Source organism: Desmodus rotundus, chromosome 10 (genome assembly GCF_022682495.2).
Source record: "Desmodus rotundus isolate HL8 chromosome 10, HLdesRot8A.1, whole genome shotgun sequence".
Classification (NCBI taxonomy): Eukaryota; Metazoa; Chordata; class Mammalia; order Chiroptera; family Phyllostomidae; genus Desmodus; species Desmodus rotundus.
Window position 1 is genome coordinate 6228910 of NC_071396.1, and position 27405 is coordinate 6256314.

General features: G+C 43.3%; 1 protein-coding gene across 1 annotated transcript in view; it reads right to left on the reverse strand.

Moving 5' to 3' along the window:
• Positions 1 to 27405, reverse strand: part of USH2A (usherin) — a 499855-nt gene that overhangs the window by 60458 nt on the left and 411992 nt on the right. The window contains exons 59-61 of the mRNA XM_053912470.1: positions 21368 to 21526; positions 19781 to 19943; positions 11670 to 12024 (exon numbers count right to left, since the gene is read on the reverse strand). Coding sequence (XP_053768445.1) covers positions 11670 to 12024; positions 19781 to 19943; positions 21368 to 21526 — 677 coding nt within the window. The remainder of the gene's footprint in view (positions 1 to 11669; positions 12025 to 19780; positions 19944 to 21367; positions 21527 to 27405) is intronic.

A 27405-nucleotide genomic window follows, 5' to 3' on the forward strand; every position in this document is an offset into this window, starting at 1 on the left:
GCTTCCTCACTGTAGCTGCCCCTCCCTCCCCTCGCTCCATTTCTTGACCGTCTGTGAGACTAATATAATTTTTTTAAGTGATTTATTTCTAACAGATGTGATCATCCAGCCACAGGGACCTGGATGCACAAGGTCTCTAACAACTTTAATTTCTGGATATAATAAGCATATATTCCACTAATAAATAATTATCGCTCTGTGAAGGGGAAGATGCTGAAGCATGTGAGGTACAATGGCCAGGTACCTCTGGGCAGAAAGGACAAGTGGGTTGGGTCTCCTGAGGTCCTCACCCGGCTCAACCTCACATGTGCTAATTATGGTATTTCTCGAACGTCATTGGCCACGAAGGAAGAACATTTAGACATGGTTTAATGTGCACTGCACCATTTAGAAAACTAATTTTAGGTCCATATTGAGTTTCTTGTAAACCAGAAATTACACAAGATTAGGTAAGATGACAAGCTAGGTCTGGTGTAGGGAGAAGTCACAGGGCAAAGTCAGGAGAGAGAGAGGGATGGGTCCATCCTCCCTCCAGCTCTTTGATGGCTCTTGTGACATCACAAGGGCAGGTCCTGGAGGTGTGTCCTTATCACCTTGGTTCTATTTGTGGGTGCTGGTGAGGTGGCCTCGGGCAGTGCCACAAAGCCAGTGGGGACATCACTGGATGGCCTACTGAGGTGTCCTCTGCTACACGGTGGACTGCAGGTAGTATCCTACGTGAGCCAACTATTTCAAGATGAGCTTCCCAGCCAAGAGCCTCCCTTGCTTTGCTTTCCCCACTAGGCCATCTGGACTCAAAGGTCAGTGACCACAGCACCATGCTGTCACTAATAGCACATGTTCTTGGGAAAGGGCTTGAAGGGAAGGAAGGGAAAAGGAGGAAAGGGAAAACTTTATTTTTAAAAAACAATTCCGGACTTGTCTCTCCCAGCAGGATCCTCTCAACACATTAGCTCAAAGATAACTTGATAGACCGATTTTCTCGTCATCAAATTATTTCAGATAATAACCACCATTTATTGAGTCATTTCCCTGGTCCTGGTATGCTGTGGGGAGCTGCCCCTCTGCAGGAGGCATCGGGGGCCCTACCTCCTCAAGGCACAGGACAGAAGGGGGTCTTGCTGATCTCTAGTTCATGTTTGCTGGCCCCCTGGACCCACACTGCCGGCCAGCTCATTGGCCAGCTCTACCAGGCATCTGATGGGATTATTTGGAATAAAATACCTTTAATGTCATCCCAATAAATGGGCACAGATTAGAAAAATATCCCCCTCTCTTATCTCCTGAAGCAGAGACTTGTCATCAGATATTTTCGACCCAAGCTTTTGTTTCTTTGCCTGAATAATAATAATAATAATAATTTTGCTTTTACTTCATGCCTTCTGTTTCAATCCCACCCTTGTTTAAGGCAAAGCAATCCCAAAGTCTTCTCTGAACTTTGCAGGATAAGTGATCTTTTAATTCTTTGAATCTCTTATACACTGTTTTTTATGTTTGCATCAGACAATTAATCGTGTCAAGCTAAGTGGCCTCTCTTCCTTCACTGCACTGAACTATAATTTGTGGCTTTCATATAGTGAGATTTTCATAAACAATGTCTTGTTTCCTCCAGGCAGATCGCGCACGAGGCAGCCCTGGGTAGTAGAAAGAATGGAAACCATATCCTAGGTTTGCCCTCTCTCAGGACATAGAGGAGAAAAAAGCACTTAAACAAAAGATCAACTTACTAGAAATTAAAAGTTTTCCTTCAAATTTCATATATATTTAATTCCAATAAACTTTTCTCCAGATTTTTAATGTGTTTCGAACATTTTAGAAGGCCGAAAGGTTGGCAGGATGGTACAATTTTAGAGGGTAAAACATTGTATTCTTGTGACCTATGTGGCTATTTTTTTAAATGTCAAGGTGTTTTGATATAATAGGTAGAAACACATGGGAAGGATTACAGTCTTCCTCAAATACTAATGGTCTTAACTGTCACATTCAAAAGTTCTGTGAATTTATTTTTTTCTTGAGTAACCCTCCTCTTAATATTGGGCCCCAAATAGCGGATTGGTTTCTTCCGAAACAGAGTGGCAACTGTCATTTCAATATTAGCTTGCCCCTCTTAAGGAAGGCCATGCAGAGTCACCCCTTTTGCCAACAACAGAAACCGTGAAAAGGCTCGACTTCTATCATTGGGTCTAGAATTAGGTAGCTGTCCCCGCGGCCGGGACAAGATGTCTACCTAGGCGCACAGGGACAGAAGAATTCGAATAAAGGTCTGCGCAAGGCCATTCTCCCTGGAAAACATCCAGAGGGGACTGCGCTCTTGACATTACAGAGACACCAACGAGAGTTTTCACGGCACTCTCTCTTTCCGCCCGCGTTCTTTTGTATGCCGGGTTGCCTGCCATTATGTTTATGTAATTCTGACAGTGTTCTTAATGGCACACTAACAGATTGTAAAACACGCTGCTGGCATTGACTTGTTTTTTATATTTTTAAAACAATGTCCTTCATGTAACAGTAGTTAAGCGCGGCAGAAGGACATCATTAGAGCCATGGTTAAACTGTAATTTACACCATTAGGAAGGCAGGAGCAATTTTTATTGCCGGGCAATTTTCTTGCTGAAATATTTGGACCATATGGCTCAATTTGTGTAATAACCTTAATTTCTGCACCCTTCAGGTCTGCCTCCGTCTCCTACGGAATGGTAAAATGCAGTTTAGCAGAAAAGGCAACTGTCTATACTTAGAGAGTTGAGATTAATAACATGTCACGTCCTGTTTTTGGTGAAGGAATTGGAACAGCAGCCAGATGGTATCTCTACAAATAACTGTCAGGGGTCTTGATCTAATCAATACAATGTATTAATACATCTCCCTCTGCTGTTCCTCCAGGGGCCGGTGCACAACATCTGGAAAGAGTAGGGGGGGGCCCGCCAAGTAGAAAGCCGATTCTTTTCAGAATCAAACTGAGCCCAATTAATTTTTCATGTATCCTTGATAACTGTTTCATAATGAGCGATGCATCTTGACGGATTTGGGGTTGGCAGAGCAGGCTGCCCAGGCTTTCTATCCCCATTCAGTCCACTTACAGAAACCAACCCATTAATCAAGCTATCTGGCATAAAACCTGAATCTCAGCTCAGCAAGAGATCAATAACCATCCTTTAAAAAAAAACCAACACACACACACACACACACACACACACACACACACACAGAACCAGCCACTAATGGGCACAGGTATCCAGGCATGACACTAGTAATTGCTTTAGCAAAAATAAAACTTGGGATCATAATCACCCAATAGGAACTTATATGATAAAATTCATTACTTGTGTCTTGTCAAAAAGTAACATTTACCTCTGTTAAAAATATACTGTAACTTTACTGTCTAGACATGGCCATTATCTTTTAGAGGTAGACAATGCACCTTTTTTTGAAGGGATTAAAATGCTCTGATTTTTTAATGTGAATATTTAATAATCCGAGTATCATATAAAACGTTTAAAAGTGAGTGATGATGCTTGTTTTACATTCAGAACACCTGAGGGGCTCCTTAAGACAATCTTGCACCCGACCATATAGGACACACGTGGAGAGCCTGCTGTGCGCTGGGAACTCCGATGTGACGCCTGATTGGTCTGATTCCTGAACTCCTCGGTTGGTTTCACGGAAGGATTTACAATTCAAATCATCAATTCTAATCACTTTTCAATGGTTTCATCTCAATTCTTTACTGTTTTCCCAAATTCAAAACCAGTCACTTTGCTTTCCGGGGAGCAAATCTGTTTTGGCTTGGCTGGGATTTCTACCCCTCATTCCTCCTGAAAGTGAGGCCCTATGACGTTATCTGTGGAGAAGAGCTCCGAGTGGGGCTGGGGAGATGGAGGAAACCCATGACCTATTTGTTAAAACATCCCTTCCTGGCTCTCGGACAACAGGTGGAAACCTGTTCTGCCCTCATGAGAGTCTGAGATTTTGATCAGGAAAAAAACTCCTGGGAAGGCTGACATAAAGAGAGTCATTCATTGGCTGATCATCTGATCAGACCCTGTCAAGATGATAGAAAGGTCTACGGAATCATCCAGGAACTCGAAGGGGATGTCACATTCATCTTTTCTGACAGCATGACTAAGAATCATGATGCTGTGTTCACGCAGCCAGTGGTTTGTGGTTCTGCAGGGTGAGTGCTGGGTTCGGAATCCAGGGGATGAGTTCAGGTCCCCTTGGGTTCCTTGAAGTATTTATGAGCCCAATCAATGCCCATGCATGGCTAAATAATTGCTTATTATATTACGGTCTGCCTCCTGCCTCACTTGCTCTAAGAACACCACCAGTCTCCGAGAGGAGACACTATTTCTTCCCCCTCGGTATCTGTTGTAGCTTCTGGGCACAATGGATTCTCCAAAGAGCACTGTGTGAACGCCGATAAATGGACGAGTGTCACAGTATGTCTTGGTCTTGATCATGGCGTTAGACTTTATGTGTCCAGGTCCTCCATTGTAAATAACGCGCAATTTTCATACATGCATGAGATGTCAGAGGAGCAGTAGCCCCGGATTTCAGCTTTCATTTCGTTTGCTGATAGCCAGTGTGGATACACAGGAAACTCCCTGACAATGACGGGTTTGTAGTGAATTTGTGTGACGTCAAGCAAGAAAGCTATTTCAACCAGTGAGATCCACCATACACGGCATCCAGAATTTTCCATTTTTGTGATGTTATTACTGAAGTATTTAATTTATACAAGTTGAAATCCTCTGTCACAAAGACAGGAGGTAGCTGCTACTCTGGGGCCTCCCAGTTCATAGATACAATCAACAATGCCTATGGTTTGAGCTTAGCAACACCCGGCCACAGCACTAACAAGAGGTTTCACCTTAAAAAGTATATCGAGATAAAAGGATTCATTTGCAAACCCATCACATACGTATTCACAGGTGTTGGGTATGGGTCACTGCATTTGGATTAAGAAGCAAATGTCTCTCCCTAAATGAGAGGTCACTAGCTGGTGTAAGGCAAAATCTTTTCACTGTTCAGCATAATTAAAATATTCCAGCAGTGGTTTCAGTAATTTAAAAATCACAGTATTGTTGTAATATTTTTCTAGGCTTCGGGAGCTAACAATTGTTTGGCCCAATCAAATCTGGGAACACGAGAGAAGTTATCACCCATCAAGGTAATTACTTTCAAGTTGAAATAATTACTCTATCAATGTTAATGGTCTTTCAACTTCAATAAAGCACTCACCTGCCGATAATCACGGCTAACCTCTTGCTCTAAAGCAATTCCCTCTCTACTTAGCAGGTTATATTACAGCCGTTGCAGCGGTCACTTGTCCTGAACAGCTGCTGAATTTCACTTTGATCGGCCGTGAACCATAGAAAAATTGGTCATCTGTGTCTGGTTCCCCCTCACCCATGAGCCCTTGCGGAGCGGAGGCTACGCCCTCTTGGCTGGAACAGGGCACAGCCCGGGCAGCCATCTTGTCTCAGGTAGTGGCTCTTCCCACCTGTGACATGAGCTCCTGCCCTTCCGCTGCTGTGTACAGCCTGCTGTCTCTGCTCAGCGGCACATATTCTGAATTTATGGCTTGGCCCTCTTAGTCTGTGGACTGGTTCGTTTTACTTCCATGCATGTTTTTGATAAGGCTCTGTGGGATTCAGGGGTCCTGGAGGGCCTCCTTATAATTCAGCTAAAGGCTGGAAAAACAACCTACTTGAGTTAGAGGGCATTTTCACCGCCACCTGCCCCTCTGTACCAAGAGAGCCTGCCCTTGGGTGTCAGTTGGTAGATGCCAATTTGGCAGAAACTGTTTGATATGGTGGGGGGGGAGAGAGAGAGAGAGAGAGAGACACACACACACAAAAAGACCTCATGTTTGCTGATGCGATCCCAGACCTCAGGGAGTGAGCAGGGTCCTGTGGCTGTCACAGCAGGTAAACACAGCTACATCTGAGTGGCCACTGCCCAAGCAGGGCTCTTAAAGGGGCAGGCAGTAGGATAAAGGGGAGATGGGCAGAACTAAGCCTCAGGGAGACAAAAAGCACAGGCTTGCTCCAGGAGACTTAGGAAGAGAATAGAACCTAATGCAGTATTTGAGATACTACCTGGAAATTAACAGTCTGATATCAGAAAGCATTTAAATTCGCAAATTCTGAATTTTGTTGCCAGTTGAAGAAGGCTTAAACTATATAAAACATAAGGCATTCATCCCTGACCAAATTAGCACATACAGTTGCCTTGCATAAACCAAAAACTTTCTCTACATTTGCTCATTTCTTTCAGCCTCTGTTAATCCAAACAGTAAAACTTCTAAAGTTTTACTGCCTATTTATATTGCCGTTGACATGCGCATTAATGTATTGAGTCCTCGCAAAGCCTTGTGAGACAAGTAGCATCTTAGCTCACACTTGGTGATTAAGAAACAAGATAGTTGAAGGGTAAGGTCATGATTACTTGAACAGAAGGGAACAACACGTGTGAAGATCCCAAGGTGGCCTACAAGCAGAGTCAATACGACTTAGGGAAGGACTGGATTTGGAAGGAAGGGGAGGCTCAAGGATGACCTGGCATGAACAACTGGGAAGATGATGGGGCATTTCATGATCTAACGGGGTGTACTGGGGAATAATGAGTATAGCTTAGAAAAATAAGTGATACATATCTCTAATGAAACCGCTAGACAGTTCTCTGCAGGACTTAACAGACAGAAAGAATCAGCCTTATACCATCTAAGACCACCTATATAAGACTCAGGTTCATGGAAAATAAGGCAAAGAAGAGAATTCAGTAGAGCAGCTTCTGCAGGTTACCTTCTTACCGTGTTGGGGAAGAAATGGGGATACCCCAATTCCTCTCTCAAAGCTTATGAGGGATACCCAGGAGAACAGCATGAAGGAATCGAGGATGTCTGAATGCACGGTGAGCATTCTACTCTACGGAAGATGAAAAGACTCGTAGGGCAATTTTGATGCAGCCACTAGGGAGAGGAAGGGTCTTCTGAGATTCCTAGGTGACCCCAGGATTTGGGAACCTGGCCTAACCAGAAGCAGATGCCCTCTTCTTGTCCAACGAATCCTGAAGTGGTGAAGCTGGCTGGGTCTTAGCCAGTGACGTAGGTCATGTGGCAAAGTGACTGCTGGACAGGCTGTGCTCTCCTCATTTGCTCGACCAAGTTTTCCCCGGGCCGACCAGATGCCGAGCAAAGAATGAGTCTTGTCAATGTGACAGAACCTGATATCGGCTGACTGCTTGGAGGAGGGGTGCCCAGAAGTAAAGGAGGCTGTGGGGCGGACCTCCAGGGTGCAGGAGCTAGCCAGGGAGTGCACTGCCTGCTTCAGGGACTGGGAGGCATGGACTTTCCCCTAGGGACCTCTACATAACCCACATAGAAAATCCCAGGAGGCTCCTGCCCTACCGGAAGCAACGATGGATGGACGAGAACAATATTAATGAGTAAGGCTCTGCTCCTCTGTGTCTAGTTCTATCTTTTCTGCCAAGATCCTGGGGAAATCCACGAGAGACGAAGAGGGAGAAAACGAACATGCCCTGTCTTCCACTCTGCAGATCCATTAGCAGCAGTCTGGCTTTAAAGTGGATGTTTTTTAAAGACCTGAAATGAGTCCTGATTACTAAAATCAGTCTGGTGGCTGTCATTGAAAGTGACTAGAAAACTCTGGGACCTGCCCTAGAGATCATTGATGAGTGAGCAGGAGAGGCCTGATGAAGCTTGTGGGAATAAAGTGGTTAGAGGAAAATAAAGCTCTTTCAAAGAAGTAGTTACATGATGTTTAAGAAGACTTATATGGATCTAGTGTTTCTCAATCCCCAATAATACTGAGCTAAAAGTAGATCCCTGATATATATTTGTGATTGGTACGGTATTATTAGAAAAAAAAAGGGATAAAGATAATGTAAATCTAGTAAGTGCAACATTAATGTCACACCAAATACATCATTACAATAAAAAAGGGTTGTGTCAACAAATATTCATCATGTAATGGGACATTTACCCACTTCTATTTCATGGCTTTTATGTAAAAGAATGCATGACATAGTTATCTCATATAATAAAATATGAAAAATCTCAGTTAATAGAACGGATATAGAAATGTATGGTAATTATTTCCCTTACCAATCTCTTCTTCATTGTAGAAAGATAGTCTTTTTTTTAGAGAGCTAGCTCTCCCAGGACATTTCTGTTGTCCTGTAAGTGGGTCTGGGGAGGAAAGACTAAGAACCATCACATGTGAAGAGCTCCAACTAATTTAAGATCATGTGCAAAGTGCAGTAATATTTTACATTATACTAAGCCGAAATGAAAATGGAATTAAAGAATGAATTTATCAACTTACTTACAAACTCTCCATAATGTGGCAATGAGGAAGTATCTCATTCCTGCCCCCTCACCCCCACATAGCTACTTAATGGTAAGGAAATCTGAGGAGGTCCCATGAGGAAATTTTGAATGCCTCCTCCTTGACATTGGACAAGGCGGTTTGGCAACCAGGATCTAGAGACTTGAGTTTGTAATTCTGGATTTTGCTTCCAGATTGGAAGCCAACTTTTAGTGACCCATATAATTCGCTTACCCCTCCGCACTGCAGGCTTGATTTCTACACACAGGGGGAAGAACCATCTACTTTTCAGGACACTGAGCAAATGCCTGATCTGGGCGTGATGTTTCATAACCTGGCGCTGAGGCAGGATCTACTTAGAGCGCAGACTGACAGGTAAACCACCTTCGACTTCAAATCCCAAGTTATTTCTGCCAGTACAATGGCAGGTGCCAGCGAGAAGGAGCAAACCCATCGGAATGGCGGCAGCAGGGCGGCCCAGCTCACCAGCAGTGTTCCCTGCAAATGCTGCCGTGGAACTCCTGTGTGCCAAGCAAGGCTAAATGCAGCTTCTTTCCTGACACCGTGCAATCCATCATCGACTTCCCGGGGAAGGAAGTTTGAGGACTTCTACCTAAAGCTTGCTTTCAGTAGTGGTGGGCATTGTTCCAAAGAGACCCTAAGCATCTAGCTATCTGTCTCTCTCCCCCTTAGAAGGACCTACTTAGGCCCAAAAGGAGATGAAGCTTCATGAGGTTGGGAGGGAAGCTGGTGACACATTCAAACCCTTACTCTTGCCAGTTCTCCTCTCCTGCTGCCTCCGCTGCTGCAGCTCCTGCCAATGCATATGCCTCCACCCCACGGAGGCCCCACCGCCGGTTCTCCATGCACTGCCGCCTTTGGAGGACGCGTGCATCCACTGCACCTGTTTTATGTGGCTCTCCGCAACATCCACCTGTCTGTAAACAACTATGGGGGGACTCTGTGACAAGTTAGTGATGGCACTCTGTCCCGGCAACATATTGGTGGCCCCTTGTGCAGGGATGGGATCCCAATAAATGAGACTACGTGAGGGGAATCAGTGATAACTCTTTCAAGTCTACAGACAACTGCAATCCTGGCCATCGTAAGGATGGGTTCTGTGTCTCATGAACTGAATATATAGTTCCTTTGCTTTGGAGAACTTCAGCCAAAGCCATCTACGAAATGAAAACTTGAAAGTTTTCCTAGGACAGGCGCAGACATGGAAGGAGACAGGGGAGACATTTAGCTGGTATAGGAATGAGAGAAAGTAAGTAGAGCCAGGAAGGCACCCAGAGCAAGATTGAAAAGGGATTCATGGCAACGTGAGCCAGGGGAACTCTAAAGCAAAGAGACTTAACCCAAAATGCCCAGTGGTAGTGATCTGTACGTCAGACTTGATGACTGACCTCCTCCCAGCCTTTGCTCTGCCCAAGGACCCAGTCTCGTGGGAGGCTTCAAAGATATACTCGAGTGCAGAATTGAGGATTGACATACTGAGTATAGTACGCAAGGACTATTTGACAAATTGGATTGCATTGTCAATAACCTGCTCTTGACCCTGAAGATCCATTGCACTTGTACAGGAAGTCCTGCTGTCCTGAATGGGAAGAGACGGACTTAAGCTGGGGGAAGGGATCTGACTAGGATAAAAGGGACATCCTTCTCTGAGGGTGGGAACTGGAATTAAGTGGTAGAACCTCCTTCTCTAGATACTTTTTAATGAACATATTCTCTTGGGAATGTATAATACAAGTGGGTGAAAATCGAAGACAATGGTGTTTCTGACCACTTCTTTTAAAGATGTCAGTCCATATAGGGCCTCCAGCCACGGAGACTGACCTGGCAACTGAATGCTAAGAGGCTGCCCCGACTGTTCTGCGGAAGATGTCCTCGCCTGCTTAAAAGTTTAGGTCAATTGGGGCTTTTCCTGATGAACCTACAAAGTCTTCTCTTGGGATTTTCAGGGCCAGAGATCCGGATTTGGGGGCCACTTTGAACACACACACACACACACACTTTTACATTGAAAGATAATATGTTGAAATATTACTGGTTCTTCATTACTCTGGCTTTTCTCTTTGGATTGCAAAGGATTAATTTTAGAAAGGATTATGAAGGATTTAACAATACGGACTGGGCTGTTGGAATAGAAGCTGTATTGGGACCCGTGGACAAAGGACCCCGGGAAGCTTGAAGCTTGGGGCCACAGGCCTTCCTGAACTCATGAGGTTCTTTAAGTCTTGTGTTATAAAGTGGAACCGGCTCAAAAGGGGTGACTTAGAGGCTCTTTCACGAGGGAATTCCGACAGAACTGTTTTGGGAGATTTAGTGTTTAGGCTCATACTCCTGAAACACATATTTTACAAGATCAGAAGCTTAATCATTGCAGTATTGGTGCCTTTGATAAAATGCATTTAAATTACGTTGTCTCACTCAGAAAGTCCTAGTCAAGTATTTTTGCTCTGTATTTCAGTTTTTACTCTCAGGGTAGAAATTTAGAACATGCATTCCAAGGATGTGGTGAGAAGTAATACATTTGCTCATGGATCGCATATCTGCGCTGAGGAACACTGCTTCTGATGCTTATGACGAAGGTTTAGGAGATGTAACATAAGAGACTCTGACATGTAAAGATAATTAAATGTCCAATAAAAAGGAAAGTGCCGATTCTGAAATAATGATTTTAAAAATATTGCGCCTCCACTCACATGTTGCTTATTTTCTAGGCATATGGGAAAATGAAACGTAAGGACAGTGACAAAACATGGTATGTTTACACATCTAAGTAGATATATCCAGAAATTTAATTTTCTTCCTTGAAGAGCCAATATGATATCATGCATCTATCTCTAAAGATATCTATTTCTATATCTATCTGTACCTAACTGATACTTCCATTTGTACAAGTTTTATATTTATGTATATTAATATACTTATGTGGATATAAACACACGATATAATTGGCTGTTTAAGAAAAAAGAAACTTAAATCTCTATCTAATTTTATCTGAGCCTCATCACCATGAGGTATAGACACACACCTTTAATATTCCCATTTAATGGATTTAGAAGTCAGGGGAAGAGAGGGTCACTTGTTTGCTTGAGGTAAGACAAATTAGTTGTGGTCTACAGACTGGTTTCCAGCATCCCCTCTACGCAGTTCAGCATCCTATTCCCATGACCTTATCGCTTCTTTTCACATGTGAACAATTTCCATATATTTAACCCGAGTCAAAAATGACAAGTCGGACAAACAATGAATTTCAACCTGTTGACCAGATAATCTAAGTATTGGTCCCTTTTCCTCAGTACTCACCATTACTGTGAAGGCATGTACAGTAGAGCTGTTCAGTGTTGGGTCGTCTGGTCTCTCTTGGTAGACGACATGGTACTGGGAGATAACGCCATTGGGAGAGCCTGGCTTCGTCCAATTCAGCAGAACCGAGTGAGCACCAGTGGCTCGAGCCCAGGGCGCTGGCAGATCCTGGGGTGGGGCCTCCAGCGTGCGTGCTGAGGACCACAGACTCTCCACTGAGCCCCTGGAGTTCCGGGCTCTGACCTGATACTCGTAGAGTGTGAAAGGCCTCAGGGTATCGCCAGCATCAGTAAATTCGAGGGCTCCCTCCAACCATACGAACACCTGGGCCTCCTCTTCAACACCAGCAGGACGTCTGGAAGGAAACCAAGAAGGGGATCAGGGACAGCTGCCTACTCAAAACTGGGTTTGCAGACAGAGTAAGAAATGGCATCTGAGAAGATTTTGTTACCAGCCCAACTTTCCAACAGTGTCTTCCGGGTGTTATGATGGAGACTGGATGGAAGGGTACACCAGAGGCCTGATCAAATACCATTATAAAATGTACCATGTGTGAGGTGTGTGTGTGTGTGTGTGTGTAAAGAAATAATTTGGCTAATCTTAAAAAGTGAAACATCACTCATAATCACATTTTCTTATATTAACTTTGACATTTTTCTTTAAAAAACCACACACGCAATACACAAAACATTAAAAGTACCATTTAAAAATTAAAAATCAAAAACTGCAATGGCACATAAACAAGTACTATCTTCATCTATGTGCCTGTGTGTGAGTGTGCGCCTGTGCACGTGTGGTTATTTGGGGGTTTTCCTCTTTGCATGGCTGGTACCATACCACGCACAAGTAGCAGAGGCTGGTGTTATAGGGAGTCCTTCCCCTTCAATGGTGGATGGAGCGCAGTGATGGTTCCCACTTGTTTGAATCTCCTTGTACCCACATCTTTGGCTAGTCTGCTCCTAAACTCATTCTGACTCTCTTTGGCCAGTGGGGCGTTTGCAGGTATGATAAAGGTAGAGACTTGCAAGTGTTTGCACCAGGGGCTGACCCTCTGCTCCTCCGAGAACCACACGATCTTGTGTAAAAAAGCCCAGGCCAGGACACGGAAGGAGGAGCCTTGTAGAGAAGTCCATAGTTCTTAATGCCTTTTACCTACCACAATGCTGGTTCACTTCTTTTCCAGGATGTCTTAAAGGTATTTTAAAGTCACTATCTGCATGTCACTTCTTTCTCTTTAGATGAATTATCTCTTCCTGAATTAAGCCATAACCCTTCAAAGTAAGGCCCATTATTTTTTATACTCATCAACAAACCTTTTACTGAACACTTATTCTACCCTGGGCCTTGTACCAAGAGCAGAGATGTACAAAGATGAACTCTGTAGCCAACGGAGCTCATGGTGAGTAGAGAAATAGAGCAAAATGCAAATTAATGAAAATAACATGACCAGTCACATAATAAGAACTTGCTTTAGAGATCTTTCCAGGGCAAATGTCAAATTCCTTTTAGATGTCCTCTCCAAAGCCTTGTAAAAATGCAGAGTAGACTCAAAAAACTCCTTTTGACGGCCTGAGAAGGGGAATGTTTGGCTCCATTTTTCAATTTATTGTATCACAACCAGGGCCCATGCACACTCTTTTGGTACCCAACACAGAGAGCATCAAACAGGTAAGAGAAATGAAACTGTCAGGCGTTGGGACTGCCCAGAGGATATGATACTTCATTGCGACACTTTGCTCACCCAGGTGTAGTAACACAGTGCACACCTGGCCACAAGAAGGCGTTCCTGAGGACAGGTGGTTGGTTGATTTCTGTATTCCCCACTTTGGAGCCCAGGCACTATTCAATAACTTTTTTTCAGCTAAGTGGCATATAGTCTCACGGCTTTTCTGCATGTTTGCCTCGTCTCTATCGGCCCCCTTTTTCCCCTATCAGGGGGAGTACCTAGGTTGGGAAGGAATGCACCCAACAGATGACCCTCCCCTTCTTTAGCTTGCTCTCTCATGGAAAAGAGACTGATAAATAAATCAGTATTTCTAGGACCTTAGGAGCCTTTAATTAACATACCCTTCATATACCGACATGTTCACATCCTGCCATATCAGATTAACCATCAAAACAGAAACGGTTATTAAGACAAAGTCCATGGCAGGCAGTACCTTTCACAAAAAGGAAGGGTATTTAAAGTCATTGGCTTTGGGAATTTGATGATCCTCAAGTTGATAAATCAACTTGACCTAAGGATGGGCAATGACAAGCTTCCCGCTGGAGGCTACAGAGGCTTCCTAGATGCCTCTCAGTGACCTGCAATTACCGGTCGGCAACCCGCCTCATTATCCTCGCTGCCCTGCCCGGGCCACATTCTGCACTCAGTGCAGGTTCGCAGGGTTTGGCCTTTGTACTTGCGGCAGATACCGGGTACCAGGTGTGCCATTGGGAGGGATCCATTCTAATGAGGACCACAAGGCTCAAAGCCAACATCGCCTCTCATGGAGCTTTTTCAAAGGCATTTGCTAGGAACACAATAGAGCAAACTAACACAGCGACTTCTATGGGGAAAGAACATTGCCCACTGTCTGACTTCAACCTTCCCCTGACAATTCAATTAATTTTTTATGAAACTCTCATGCATTCCCACACTGGGGTGTAGTCATGGTTGCCACAAAACTGACATTGTTAAAAAAAATTATCTGAAAGTATGAATTTTAAAAATCTATATCCTGGCTGGTGCGGCTCAGTTGGTTGGAGCATTGACCTGTAAATTGAAAAGGTCATGGGTTCGATTCCTGGTCAGGGCACATGCCTGGGCTGCAGGTCCTGTCCCTGGTCAGGGAGCATGATGAGAGGCCACTGATTGATGTTTCTCTCTCACATTGATGTCTCTCTCTCTCTCTCTCTCTCTCTCTCTCTCTCTCTCTCCCCCCCACCTCTATTCCCCTCTCTCTAAAATCAATGAGCATGCTTTTGGGTGAGGATTAAAAAAAGCAAAAAAAACTGTATTATATGAGAGATTGAGCATTATGTTAGCTTCAGTTTTTATTCACCAATACAACGAAAGGATGCAGCCTGGTTAAGTATTTCCTATCACTATTGAATACTTAATAAATTAATATTATGGTGAGGTAAATATTTCATCTGTGGGTTTAAAAAACAGAGTATCTTTGTGTCTGAATAAACTCTGAACAAAAGAGGTTGAGTAGACCACAATTACTCCTAATTTATTTAAGATTTAGGCTAAGTAGTCATTCAACTGGAAGTGTTTCCTTTTGAACAGTCCATGTCAATGGAAATCCCATTGTAAGATCTCTCTGAATAGCCGATTGGTGTTCTATGCTTAAGCTTACTTCAATTATACACTTTTCCAACTAGAGTTAATTTAATCTTAACACTACAAGGAAAACAAAAGTGGGTATTACAACAAAGCACCATTTATTTGAAAAGCTACTCATACTTATTTTGCCTTACTGTTTGGAACCCTTTAAAGAGCTCTCCCCCCATTCCCTGCCTGCATGCTCCATGCTTACTTTCAAAAGCAGTGAAAATAAAATCCTATAACTCAATGCATTTCCCATAATAAATTAAGATTACGAAACTGCCACTGTCACCGTGAGAAGAATAGTAAAAATACTCCCAATTCGAATCAATAGCCAGAAACACCACCTCTGTGGCCAGAGGAGACAGGTGGTAGGCTCCAGCCCTGTCAATTTTTAAATGACCTTGGGCCAATTCACCTGTGCTCTCTAGCCTCTATGTCACTTTGTAAACTGGACTTAATAAACTTACAGTGCATACTCCCTTAGAATTTCTGTACGAATTACCAGTAGTAAATCAAATAATGCACAGGAAAACCATGGGACACATGTAGTACCTGATACAAAGGAGTCATCGGCGAGATCGAGTTCCAAAGCGGTACTTAGGAAGACACATTCAGCAGCAGTGTGAAGGCTGCCTTCCACAGCAGGTGGCCACATGAGAGGAGGCCACCTCAGTGGTCCCCATGGGAGTAAATGCAGACCCCGAGCTAGGCTGACACGGTAGAGGAAAGGGAAACGCCGGGGATTTACAAAATGCTTCGTGCAGGCTGAATCAGGCAGTGTCGTGGAGTGAGCGGATGCTCTGGTGTTGGGGGAAGAAACTTCAAAGATCTTCCAAAAATCTGAAGACTTAACCCATTTAAACTGTAGTGACCTACAGGCATACTTGGGAGATATTGTGGGTTTGGTTCCAGACGACGGAAATAAAGCAGCGGCTGCAATACAGTGAGCCACGCGAATGTTTGGGCTTCCCAGTGCCTGCGTTTCTGGGAATGCTCCGGTGCCTGCGGCCAGCAGCGGTTTCTACATGAGCCTCCTAAGCAGTGTGGTCGACTCTGGAGGTGGAAGTTGGGCTTCATAGATGGACTTTTTCCATTTACAAGGTTACAGAGATAAGATAAAGGGTGACTTCTGAAGAACCGTCTTCATATAGAGCAAACATACTATGAAGAGAAAGCTAATGCCCGAGACGGCCCTGTCTGTACCCTATCGGGGAAAAGGCTGCGAAACACTAACATATTCTCTCAGTTATAGGAACTCTCCTCCTTTGTGACTCACACGTAATCAACAAAGTCGCACAAATAAAATATGGTAGTCCCTGTTTCCTGGGGTTTTGCTTTCAAGGCACCTGAAGTCAGGTGCGGTCCAAAAATATTAAAACGGAAAATTCCAGAAATCAACAATCCCTGAGTTTTAAAGTGCACGCTGTTCTGAGTAGTGTGATGAAATCTTGTGCCGTCTCGCACTGAACCGCCCTGGGTGTGGGTCATCCCTTCGTCCAGAGTATCCACCCCAGCCTGTGAGTCACTCAGGAGCCTTCCAGGTTATCGGATTGTCTGTGGGGTCCACAGCGCTTGTGTTCAAGTTGCCCTGGTTTTACTAACGGCCCCAAAGTACAAGAGCAGTAACGCTGACAACTCGCACAGCCAAAGAGACGCCACTGAGCGTTCCTTTAAGTGAAAAAGCTGAGTGCAGTACAGTCAGTACAGTGAGATATTTTAACAGGGAGATCGAGGGAGACCACAATCCTGTAACTTTGATAACAGTATATCGTTATGACTGTTCTATTTCATTATTATTGTTGCTAATCTCTTCCTGTGCCAAATGTATAAATTAACCTTCATCATAGATATGTATGTATACGAAAACAATTATTAACTGTAGGGTTTGGGACTCTCTGTGGTTTCAGAAATCCACTGGGGGGCTTGAAACATATTCCCCTTGGATAGGGGAGGGGCAGCTGTATCGATTAGCAGGAAGACTAAACAGAAGCAATCAAATCATTAATAGTCTTGTTCATACTAGGTTATTGGCTTGTTTTTTTAAGTCGCAAACATCCCATCTCTTCATTGGGACAGACACTTTAATAGGATGACACCATGAACAACAAAAGGGAATTACTGAGGAGAAATCATTTGGGGGCGGGGACAACAGAGAACAGAGTGACAATCATTTTCAAAATGGGACCAGCGAGCTGGTTTCCTGCAATATAATGAAAATATCTGCATCGGCCAAACCCCGTCTTTGGTTTGAGCTCAGTGCGCTCCCTTTGGTGGTGATAGAAGAAAGAAGAGGCAAATGATGGAGCAGAAATTACATGCCATCTCCTCCCCAGAAATACTGCAGGCTATGGCCATAAGTACGGAAGGGTCTCTGTGTAGTCCCAGGATGAAAAAGAACTCTCCGTCTACATTCCATTTCTGTCCTTACAAATTTCTGATTTTTTTTGCAGCTATCTAAGAAAAATTTGATATTGTTGTTGTCTGAGCCCATTTAAACTTCAGCCGAAATAACCGCCAAGTGATTCATGCCTATGGAGGTGAATATAATGATTGTATCTGGAGCCCCAGCGCGCCATTTTCATTTCACTTTAAATAAAAAACAAAATGTATCTATGTCAGCCAGCGCCCTTCTCCTGTACTCGGAGGTATCAAACAGGCTACAATTATGATTGTGAAGTGATTGTGTCACATTGGAGGAAGGTTTATTGCTTTTGAGTCCGCTAGGCAGTAACACATTCTGTTTCATATTACTCTTTATATCATTGTTTGGCTGTGACTGGAATAATCAAATGCCATCAAACGCTGTCAAATTCAATTTACAGTATTTTTCATTGAAGCGGGCTTTCTGCATTATATTTCCTGTTTTCCCTCTCTATAGCTGCTGTGGAATGGCCACCGTAATCATGAGCTTTATTTACAAAACCAACAGAGTGAAGCCACATCCTGGTTTATAACAGATACGTTATTTCCCCCGATTCAGAATAGGAATTGGATGTGGTTTTCTCATGCAATTAGCATTAAGTAGATGAAAGAAAACTATTCCAAGAGGATGGGCGTTTTAGAGCCCACATGAATGTGCTGAGCATAAACTGTAAACCCACGTGAGCCATTCTGACATATCCATGTGTATCCGAATCAGAAATACTGTTCTTCAAATTAAGGTTAGCTGGGAAGAAATTTGGCTCACTCGTGTTCGGCATTGCCACCTGCGTAACCAAAAATTCGACAGTGCTTTTCGCTCCATAATTTTCCAACAAACCCTTATAGTTTGTCACTGAAAACTGCTCTGACCCAAGACGTTGCACTCTCTGAAGCTGTGGAGGAGCCGCACCCCAGCTTCATGATGCCTTCAGGGTGTTGGATCACACGAGGCAAAGTGTGAAGGCGCCGGAGAGGCTAATAAAGGGTGCCGATGTGGGAATGAAGATCGGAGAAAACCTGTTCGTGCTCAGATGCCTGATGCAAATGCAATGCTTTTGAACAGGAGTTTTCCATCTGCAAATGCTTCACACCTGCGTATCTGTCTTAGCTAGTGCTATGGTGGGAATTGGCTGGACCCCCTCCCCACTCCATGTTCCATTGTAACCCCTGATGTGATGGTGTCAGGAGCTGGAGCCTTTGGGAGGCGACGAGGTCCTGAGAGTGGAGCCCTCAGGAGTGGGGCCTTTTTTATAAGAGGGACCCTGCAGAGGCCCCTAGCTGTTTCCACGAGGGAAGCACACAGTGAAACGAGTGCCTGCTATACACCAGAAGTGGGCACTTGTGAGACACTGAGTTGGCCAGCACCTTGAACCTGCACTCCACAGAATGGGAGAAATTTTAAATGTTTGTGGTTTATAAGCCACTCAGTTTATGGTGTTTTTGTTGTAGCTGCCTGAACCAAATGAGAGAGAGAGAGAGAGAGAGAGAGAGAGAGAGAGAGAGAGAGAGAGAGAGAGAGAGGAGAGGGAGAGGGAGAGAGAGAGAAGTGCTCACAGCTGACAGGTGCTTTGCCCCTTGAGTGTTTGTTTTACTTTCTTCCCAACCCCTGCCCTGTCTGTCTCTCTCTCATTCTCTTTCTCTTCTTCAGTCCTTCCCTCTCAGTCTCCCTCCCTCTCCTCCCCCTCCTCATTATTTATTTAAAGAAAACGGGAATTGAAAGCTACGTCCATGCTGATCAGGTGAAGACATGATTAAGGAGCGCAATAACCCTTCAAGCCAAAATGCACCTAGTCTCTGTCTCTCTCGGTTTCTCTGCCTGTCCCCCATCCTTCCTCTCCTCACTCCCCCCCTTCCCTTCCCTCTATTTCCCTCTCTTCTCTATTTTAGGTGGATACACGGAACCAGTTCCGCACAACACAGTGAAAGGAAGCTGCAGGAACACTGTCAGCCAGCACAGTGGGAACTCATCAAAACTGCAGAGAGGAGCTACACTTTCTGCAACTGAAAAGCCCTCGCTTTTAAGGATGAGAAACAGCCTTTCCCACATCCACGTGGAAGGTGACTGGAAATATGAGAAGTCTTGTCAGGGAGCCTCTAGGATGTGCTACCACCTCACCGAAGGGAAAGCCCAGGGGGCTCTGAGGTCCCGTCTTTCAAACGGCGCTGAAGGAAAAATGGTACATGGTAGTTGAGGCTTTTATCCCTTGGATAACGTGTAAACGTTTCCAGTACCAATTTCAGTCCCTAGCAGGTGCTCCCAAAATCATAAATTCCCACCTATTCCCTATGGAAACAGAAAATGGATTTGATTCTACAGTCTTGGAATAGTCCATATTCTTCAACAGGTAAAAACCACGGGAACGGTCAACTTTACCTGTGAATGAAGTAGTTGATGATGACTCCGTTGGGTTGTTTGGGTGGCTCCCACGTCATCTTTATGCAAGCTGATCCCAAGGCCTTAAGAACAGGGGGACTGAGGTCCATTGGGGCTGCTTCCGGTGTTCTGACAAAGGTTCTATTGCTAACGCCACAGCTCCCTTGAAAAAAAATGAAGACCTTTAGTAATTTATCAAGCAGGGACGAGAATGACCTATGTACATAGACTGGTAAGGATATCATGACAATCATTTTACCTGAACTTTCGTATATACGTTCCTACGCATATTTTAGATTAGTGCTGTAAATCTCTACGGAATTTGAAAAGGTAAATAGAGAATCATTTTTTGAAAATCTATTACTTAACCACATCTTCACACAGGCATAAACAATAAAGCTTATGCTTGTCAGAACTGAGGTTTCTCTAGTTTATTGTAGTCATTCTAGCAACAACGTGATAATGTGCTTGAATTTCTTAAGTGTGTGACCTACACAGCTTAAATGCTATTAATGTCTTTTTTTCCCAGCCAATATTTAAAAATAATGACTGCCTCTCAACGCACAGGAATCAAACAATTAACCCAGACACTGGGTCTTCAGAGCATAGTTTCAGGGACCTGGCAAGGCAGGAGTTGATTTTACATGCGCATCAAGAAAACATTAATTTAAAGCTATCTCCACGCTGATTTGCTGGAGACTGCATCAGGGACCCCCATACCCTTCAGACCAACAAGCCTTGGTCTGGTTTGTAGAGAGAGGTGGGCACACGAGTCAGAACTTGGGAACGAAGCAGACAAAACACTGACCCCTCGTCCTGACCAACTCTGTGGGAGCTAGTACTCATTTACCTACAGAAGTCCCTCAGGAACGTGCGACATGGGAGTTCCAGCTGCACACTGAATGTAAAATCGGTGCATTTCTCCGACCTAAGATGAAGCAATACTGCACACCAACAGGAGTTACATATTTTCTTCTCTTAGCAAATTGCGTGTTTTATAACATTTGAAGGAATGAAGGGGCTGAGAGAGGCTCCCCCTGAAGGCCACCCTGATGGACAATGATTTCATTGACCACTGGTCTAAGCCACAGAGTTCAAGGTGACAGTTTATGTACATGAGATAGGAGTTGTGGAAGTAATTTAAAACCCCTACGATTCATTTGAGTGTAACCCAACTTCTAAATAATACCCTTTCCCACCAGCCCCTCCTGAATAAAATTTAAATAGAACCAAGGTGACTGTATTTTCTATGAAATTTTTGTTATACCTAATCTGTTTCACATTACCAATGATGCCTTTGTGATCTAGGTGTGTTTCTTTTAAAGGGCCTTATAAAACAAGACTTTGCAAAACCACTATTTTAATATATTTAAATATTCATGATTTAATGTGCAGAAATGCATAATGCTGCACTTGACACCAGGCTCTGATTTTTCTGGGTAAATAGTTCCGCACAAATAAGAAATGAAATGTTCATCTTCGTATTTGAACTGAGAATCTATTTCTTCTTCTTCTTCTTTTTTTAAATAAAAAACTTAAAAAAAAAAAAAAAGGAAAGGCCAGAACGAGTGTCTGAAAGACTTTCACCGTTTTGACATGCTTGTATCCTGATCTCATACTGCGTGAACGGAGCCAAGCGCTCCAGCAGGGCGGATTGACGTTGACCCGCGGGGAAGGAGAGAGGAGCCTCACTCCCAGCATTCAGCAAGACATGGAACTCCACAGGCACTTGGGGGGTAAGGGTCCCTTTAAAGAGAGAGAGAGAGTAAAAACATATGTATATACTGAACAGAATGGTTAACAAATGCTCGTCTTATAAGAACAACATATATTTAAACTTTTGCAACATAAAGGTATATTATTGCTGCATATAGCAATTAATCACAGCATGAAACTGAAACTAAACAAAAAATTAAAATACATATTCCAAAGGTAAGAAATAGGCATTGCCCATTTAAAAAATGAAGTATGATAGTTCTTTTCAAAGATATACTCTGCAGGCAAATAAAACCAAAGGCATGTTTCACCTCTTAAAACGTACAAGGCAATTAGAAATGGTGTCATATATTTTTCCTAGGCTTGCTTACCCTTAAAGTACATAAAAAACCCACCAGTTTTGCTTGTGACAATAATTTTTCTGTCAGCAATGTGTACGCATCCAGTCTGACATGGGTTCTTGACATAATGGCCCATAAAGTCTCCAAATCCTAGTCTGCCTTGTGGGCTCCCAGAACATTAGTTACTGAGTCAGGGCAGTCCACTCTGTCAGGGAGACTCATGGGTCTAAATGCACGGGAAATTTGGGCTCAGAACCTGTCATTCTCCACAATTCTTCCTAAAGAATGAACGTCTTGTCATTTGAGCCTCTTCCTAGTCTATTCATTTAATTAAATGCCTGTACATTTTATTTGGTCATGAACAACTTACACAGTGGTTCAAGCAGAGGAATGGGCCTTGAATGAAGAATGTAATGAGGTTTCCCACTAAGTTCTCTCATTGATCAGATGCTGCTAACATTTGTGGGTTTGAGCTTCTACCTTTGTGGTACTTCAGTTTAACTTTGCTATGGAAACAATGACATCTACAGCACAGTACTCAACCCAGGAGAGACAGGTCCGAACAACACAATGTGGATTTGCTTTTACAGACATAGCCCTAGCATACAAAGGGCAAAAGAGCTATACAAACCAGAGATGCTCATGAATTTGGGTGAAACGGAGGAAAATAAGGAGTCTCTGAAGGAAGTACTGATCATAAACAGACAGACTGTTCACATGTGTCCTTTGGAAAAATTCTAGATTGTGCTGAACCTGGACGGAGAATTTTTATTTTAAAGGTTGAGCCTCCCAGTTAAACCATCTGCTGCATTCGTCCTGTTAGCTTGAATTACTGTATTCTATCATTGATCCCTAAATTCTTATTTCCAGCTTTATATTTCTCCTGTATTTCCAATTTGTATTTTAAATAGCTTACTTCACAGAGACCTCGGCAGGCTCAAAACAGAATTACTCTATTTTCTACTCCCAAAACTTGTTTATCTAGACTTTCTGTCCCTACCCCACTGGCCACAGAGTAAGACTCTTAGAGTAAGACTCTTGGAGTACACCCTGCTTTCTTCTCTCTCAAACTCAAGTGATGCCTAAACTTGATCGATTATTTTCTCAGGAAACGTGGGCTTTACATAAAATCAGTAACAAAGAGACTTTGAAGGTGCTGACAGGATATAACGTCTCTTTTTAGGAAGATAATCCTGCTGGCAGGCAAACGTTGGGTTGAAAACGTGAGACAGGAAGTAAGGAAACCAGTTTGAAAGTCCTTGCGTGGTTTCAGCAATGATGACACAAAAGAAACCGGACATTTCATTGCATTCCCGTTTAATGCAAGGCAGCAGACATGATCTCATTTAATACCACGAGAATGCCAGCTTCATGAAGTCAGGGACTTTTTAAATTTCCTACCCAATGTAGTTTTCATGCCTAGATTTTAGCACTAAGTCACAGCTCAATAAATGTTGGTTGGTTTTATAAATGTTCGTTCTGTCTCCTCTGTTCCTAGGGTGGATCTTGTAGAAACAAGACAACGAGACAAGTCACCGAAGGGAGTCGGATCATATCCCTCCTCAGAGCATATCGATCCCTGGTCAATGACCTCACCTCTGTGAACACCAGCACGTTCATATGTGTGGGGATGGTACCAATAGCCACCCCGTAAAGAGCTGTGATGATTAAATTAGAAGACACATGCAAAGCATTTTACCATATTCCTGCCACACAGAAAGTGCTTATAAATGACAGCCATCTCTACAAAACCAAATTAAAAGGAAAAAAATGAAATAAAACCCACAACTATGACCATGCCTACACGGGCCAAACTCTTCTGAACCCAGCTTGGATACAAAAGCTGCTATGCCAATTCCAAATAAATGTCATATCCATTCAGGTAAACGTCTCTGGAACAGTATTTTGTTATCTAGTTTTATTTTGGGGTACACGTGGGCACGATCAAGTCACACTCCTAGGAAGATGCTCTACTTTCCATTCTCAGCAGTAAGTTAGAGCAGTCTGCCCTTCACTTGGTCTGAGGTTGCCTTTACCGTACGTCTCCATCCTGCACCTACCGGTCTGCCTCCCGAAAGTGCTCTGCTTAAAAAGACAGGACTCCTGGGGAGTCAGGGAACAAAAGGGCACTCCGCCGCTTTTCAAATACAGACATAATTTTGATCTGGGTTTGAACCTGCCAAGCCAAAGCATGAACCTGGAAAATATATTTTTCACATCTTGGTTAACTGGAAACCAATATCCTTTACCTATACCTATGAGGTGTTGAAACAGAAACTGCCCCTCGGAGCTGTGAACATAAAAGCACTGACATGCACTTAGGAAAGCGGGCCCCTCCCCTGTCATAGTCTGCAGGACCGTGACATGAAAGTGCCCGTGTCCCTGCCGACCCTGCACCATCTGCAGTGAGTCTGAACCGCCCTAGCCCCCTGGTATTCTGACAACGACATGAAATGAAATGGGCATATTTGCTAAAGCCAGCTGGGGAGCCCGGTGACTTGGTTAGTTCCCGAGTTCATAAATTTATGTCAGACCAAGAGCAGCCGTGTAAGCTCAAGTGAACCAATTTACCCTAAGTGCAAATGGCAGTTTTGTTATTTGGTGTCAAACTTACCAGGCGCACAATGACAAGCTGCCGTAACACATTTTCTTGTTCGCTAAAGAACAAGGGTTTCGTTGGTTAATATTCCTTGCAACGCTCCTTTTCATAATTTACAACAACTAGATGCTGATAGGTTATTTAACATTTATGAAGTTAAGATGTAATCAGAAAAACCCTGATTATCTTTACAAATAAAAAAGTTAAATTATTCAACTTTTTTTTTTCCCCTCTGTGGTTTCATTTCACAGCAGGTGCATACTTTACGATGGGACAGTCAATCAACCCTTTTTTAAAATCCTTTTTTAGGAGCTGGAGCAGGAAGAACTCTAGGAGGAAAACTATTAATTCAATGTGATAGCCTCATTCACTTCAAAACATTGGTTGTGCGTAAGGTAACGCTTTTAACAAATCAGCCTAAATTCTCCTGTATACAGGTAGGGATATCTTGGTTATGTCCTCTCAGGGGAGTGGCAGTGAAACAGAACCCTCTAGAACACACATCCATACATAGTTTGTATAATAGTGACGTTTCATGCACTCCACCCTATTAGATAGCAGGGCTCTTGAGAGAGGGACAGTGTCTCCTTCTTTAATGCTTTGCCTGTGCGAGGGCTCGGCAAACATTTCCATGTTAGTGAAAATGAATGTGTGACTAAGTCTAGCCAAAGGCACGTGAGCTGCACTCCATAGAGTTTTAGCTACAAACAGAGTGACCCTCCTGGGTGACTGGATGGACTACCCTCGAATTACTCTGCCCTCATTCATATTTGCTGTTATCCACAGCACATCTCACAAGCGTTTGATGGATGTCATAGTAGAGTGCAGAAAAGCACTGTTTACGTAGAAAATAGGGAGAAAACAGGCGCAGTGGTTTTGACCATGGAATTTGGAGTCAGACTCACTGTGATTTGGCTCTAACACCTTTGTGATGACTAACCCGGAGAAAGTAGCTTCTCACACCTACCTTGAGTTTTCTCATTAGTAACACAGGGAAAACCACAGGCCGTATTGTAAATCGCACTGAGCGTTCAATGAGATATGTGTCAATCTCTCAGAAAAATGCCCAGTACATATCAGAACTCAATAAAGTAAGATAAACTTACCAAACACTGAAAGCAAAGGCAACAAAAGCAAAAGTCAACAAGTGGGGCTACATCAATCTAAAGAGCTTCTGCACAGTGAAGGAAACCACCAACAAAATAAAAAAGCAGACCGCAAAATGGGAGAAAATGCATGCAAACCACATGGGGTTAAATATTAAAATATATAAGGAACTCATACAACTCAATAGCAAAAAACCCCCCAAATAATCCAATTGAAAAGATGGAAAACGCACCTGAACAGACATTATTCTTCCATAAAAGACCTATAAATGCAAGGGTGCTACCTTTCAGCTATAAGATGAGTAAGGTCTGAGGATCTAGTGCATAACATGGTGATGTCGTTGATAACGTTTTATTCTATGATTGGAATTTGCTAAGAGAGAGGAACTTAAATGTTGCAATCAAAAAATGCAAATAAACCCTAAGTCAGTGATAGGAGCTTTCCGTTCCTGCTGAAACTCACCACTGCATGCCACTTGGTTATGGCATGTATAAGAAAGGGAAATGATTGCCGATGTTGACTCATCCCAACTAATGCAACATGAATTCTTAGAAATCTTAATGCCCGTTTCAACCTTACGTGTGCAGTGTCCGATCTAAGACTCTGCATGTGACGAGCTCACTGATCCCCAAGTTGCCCAGTGTCTGCAGACAAATCCTACTGCGGCTAGCAACTTTTGAATCGAAAGTTGATTAATAAAAAGCATTTACATACCAAAGCAATATTAATAGAAATTTCCCCAGCAGAAGAATTGTTGCCGATTCTTTTCTTTAATGGACTCAGACGTAAATGTGGAAGGAAAGGCACCGGCATTTCGATATTATGCATGAAGCCTACATAACTCAGCATGGTTAGTGAGAAACAGCGAGTGCTGGATGCAGTGACACTGTTAATTAGAATGTGATTAAGGGCTAGCACAGTTCAAAATATAGGCATCGCCTTGATAAATTAGAAAGGCTCATTTTTACAATCGGAGCTTAAATAATGTTGAATGTTTAGGTTCACAAACAGCAGGAGGATCCATCTGCATTATTCTGAGGAAACCATTTATGTTCCATGAAGTGCTTGTTTCTGCATTTGCTGTCGTGGTCCACCCACTAGAGTAACATGTCCTCTTTGGTCTCTTTCATGTCGATGTGGAAGTCCTGACCCAAGGTTCAGAGCTGGTAAAAGTGCGTAGACGTGTTTAGGAATGAACTGACCTGGCGTACCTGGTTTGTAGATTTGAATTGTTCTGTCGCCCATGGGCCCGGAGCCCACGGAAGGTTTTACCATGCTACCCCTCTGACTTCACATAACAGCAGCGCAAAGGAGGCATTCGATGCCCCGTTCGCAGATGAGTAACCGAGAGTTCAGAATCCGTGTGCCACTTGTCCAAGGCCACACAGAAACTGAGGAGGGGGGTGGGATCCCACATAGAAACTGATAGTACCTTTTCTGAAATAGGTGAGAAAAATTCAGCATTCGTAAGGCAATATATAATCTTTGGAAAACTGTCTGTGTGCGTTCCGTCTGCCTTTAAGGAAGGAATATGTACCTGTGTGTGTGTGTGTGTGTGTGTGTGTGTGTGTGTGTAGCATTGGGTGGGTGCAGAGTGAGGGGTGAGCTTCTATAGAAAACCAAGTGTTTGAATGATTCTAAACAGCAGAAAACTCAAAGTTGATTTATATTTGCTTGAATGTATAATATAAAAGCATAGCATTTTGTTTTTTCTGTCAATTAAGTCAACATTTGATAAGGATATGGTGTTTGCATACCATTTGATTTGGAAGTACAAACTATATACACGTGAGTTGAAATCTCGGTTTTCTAGAGTTTCAAGTGTTTTGTTAATGTTACTACTGACCGTTATCAAGTCATAA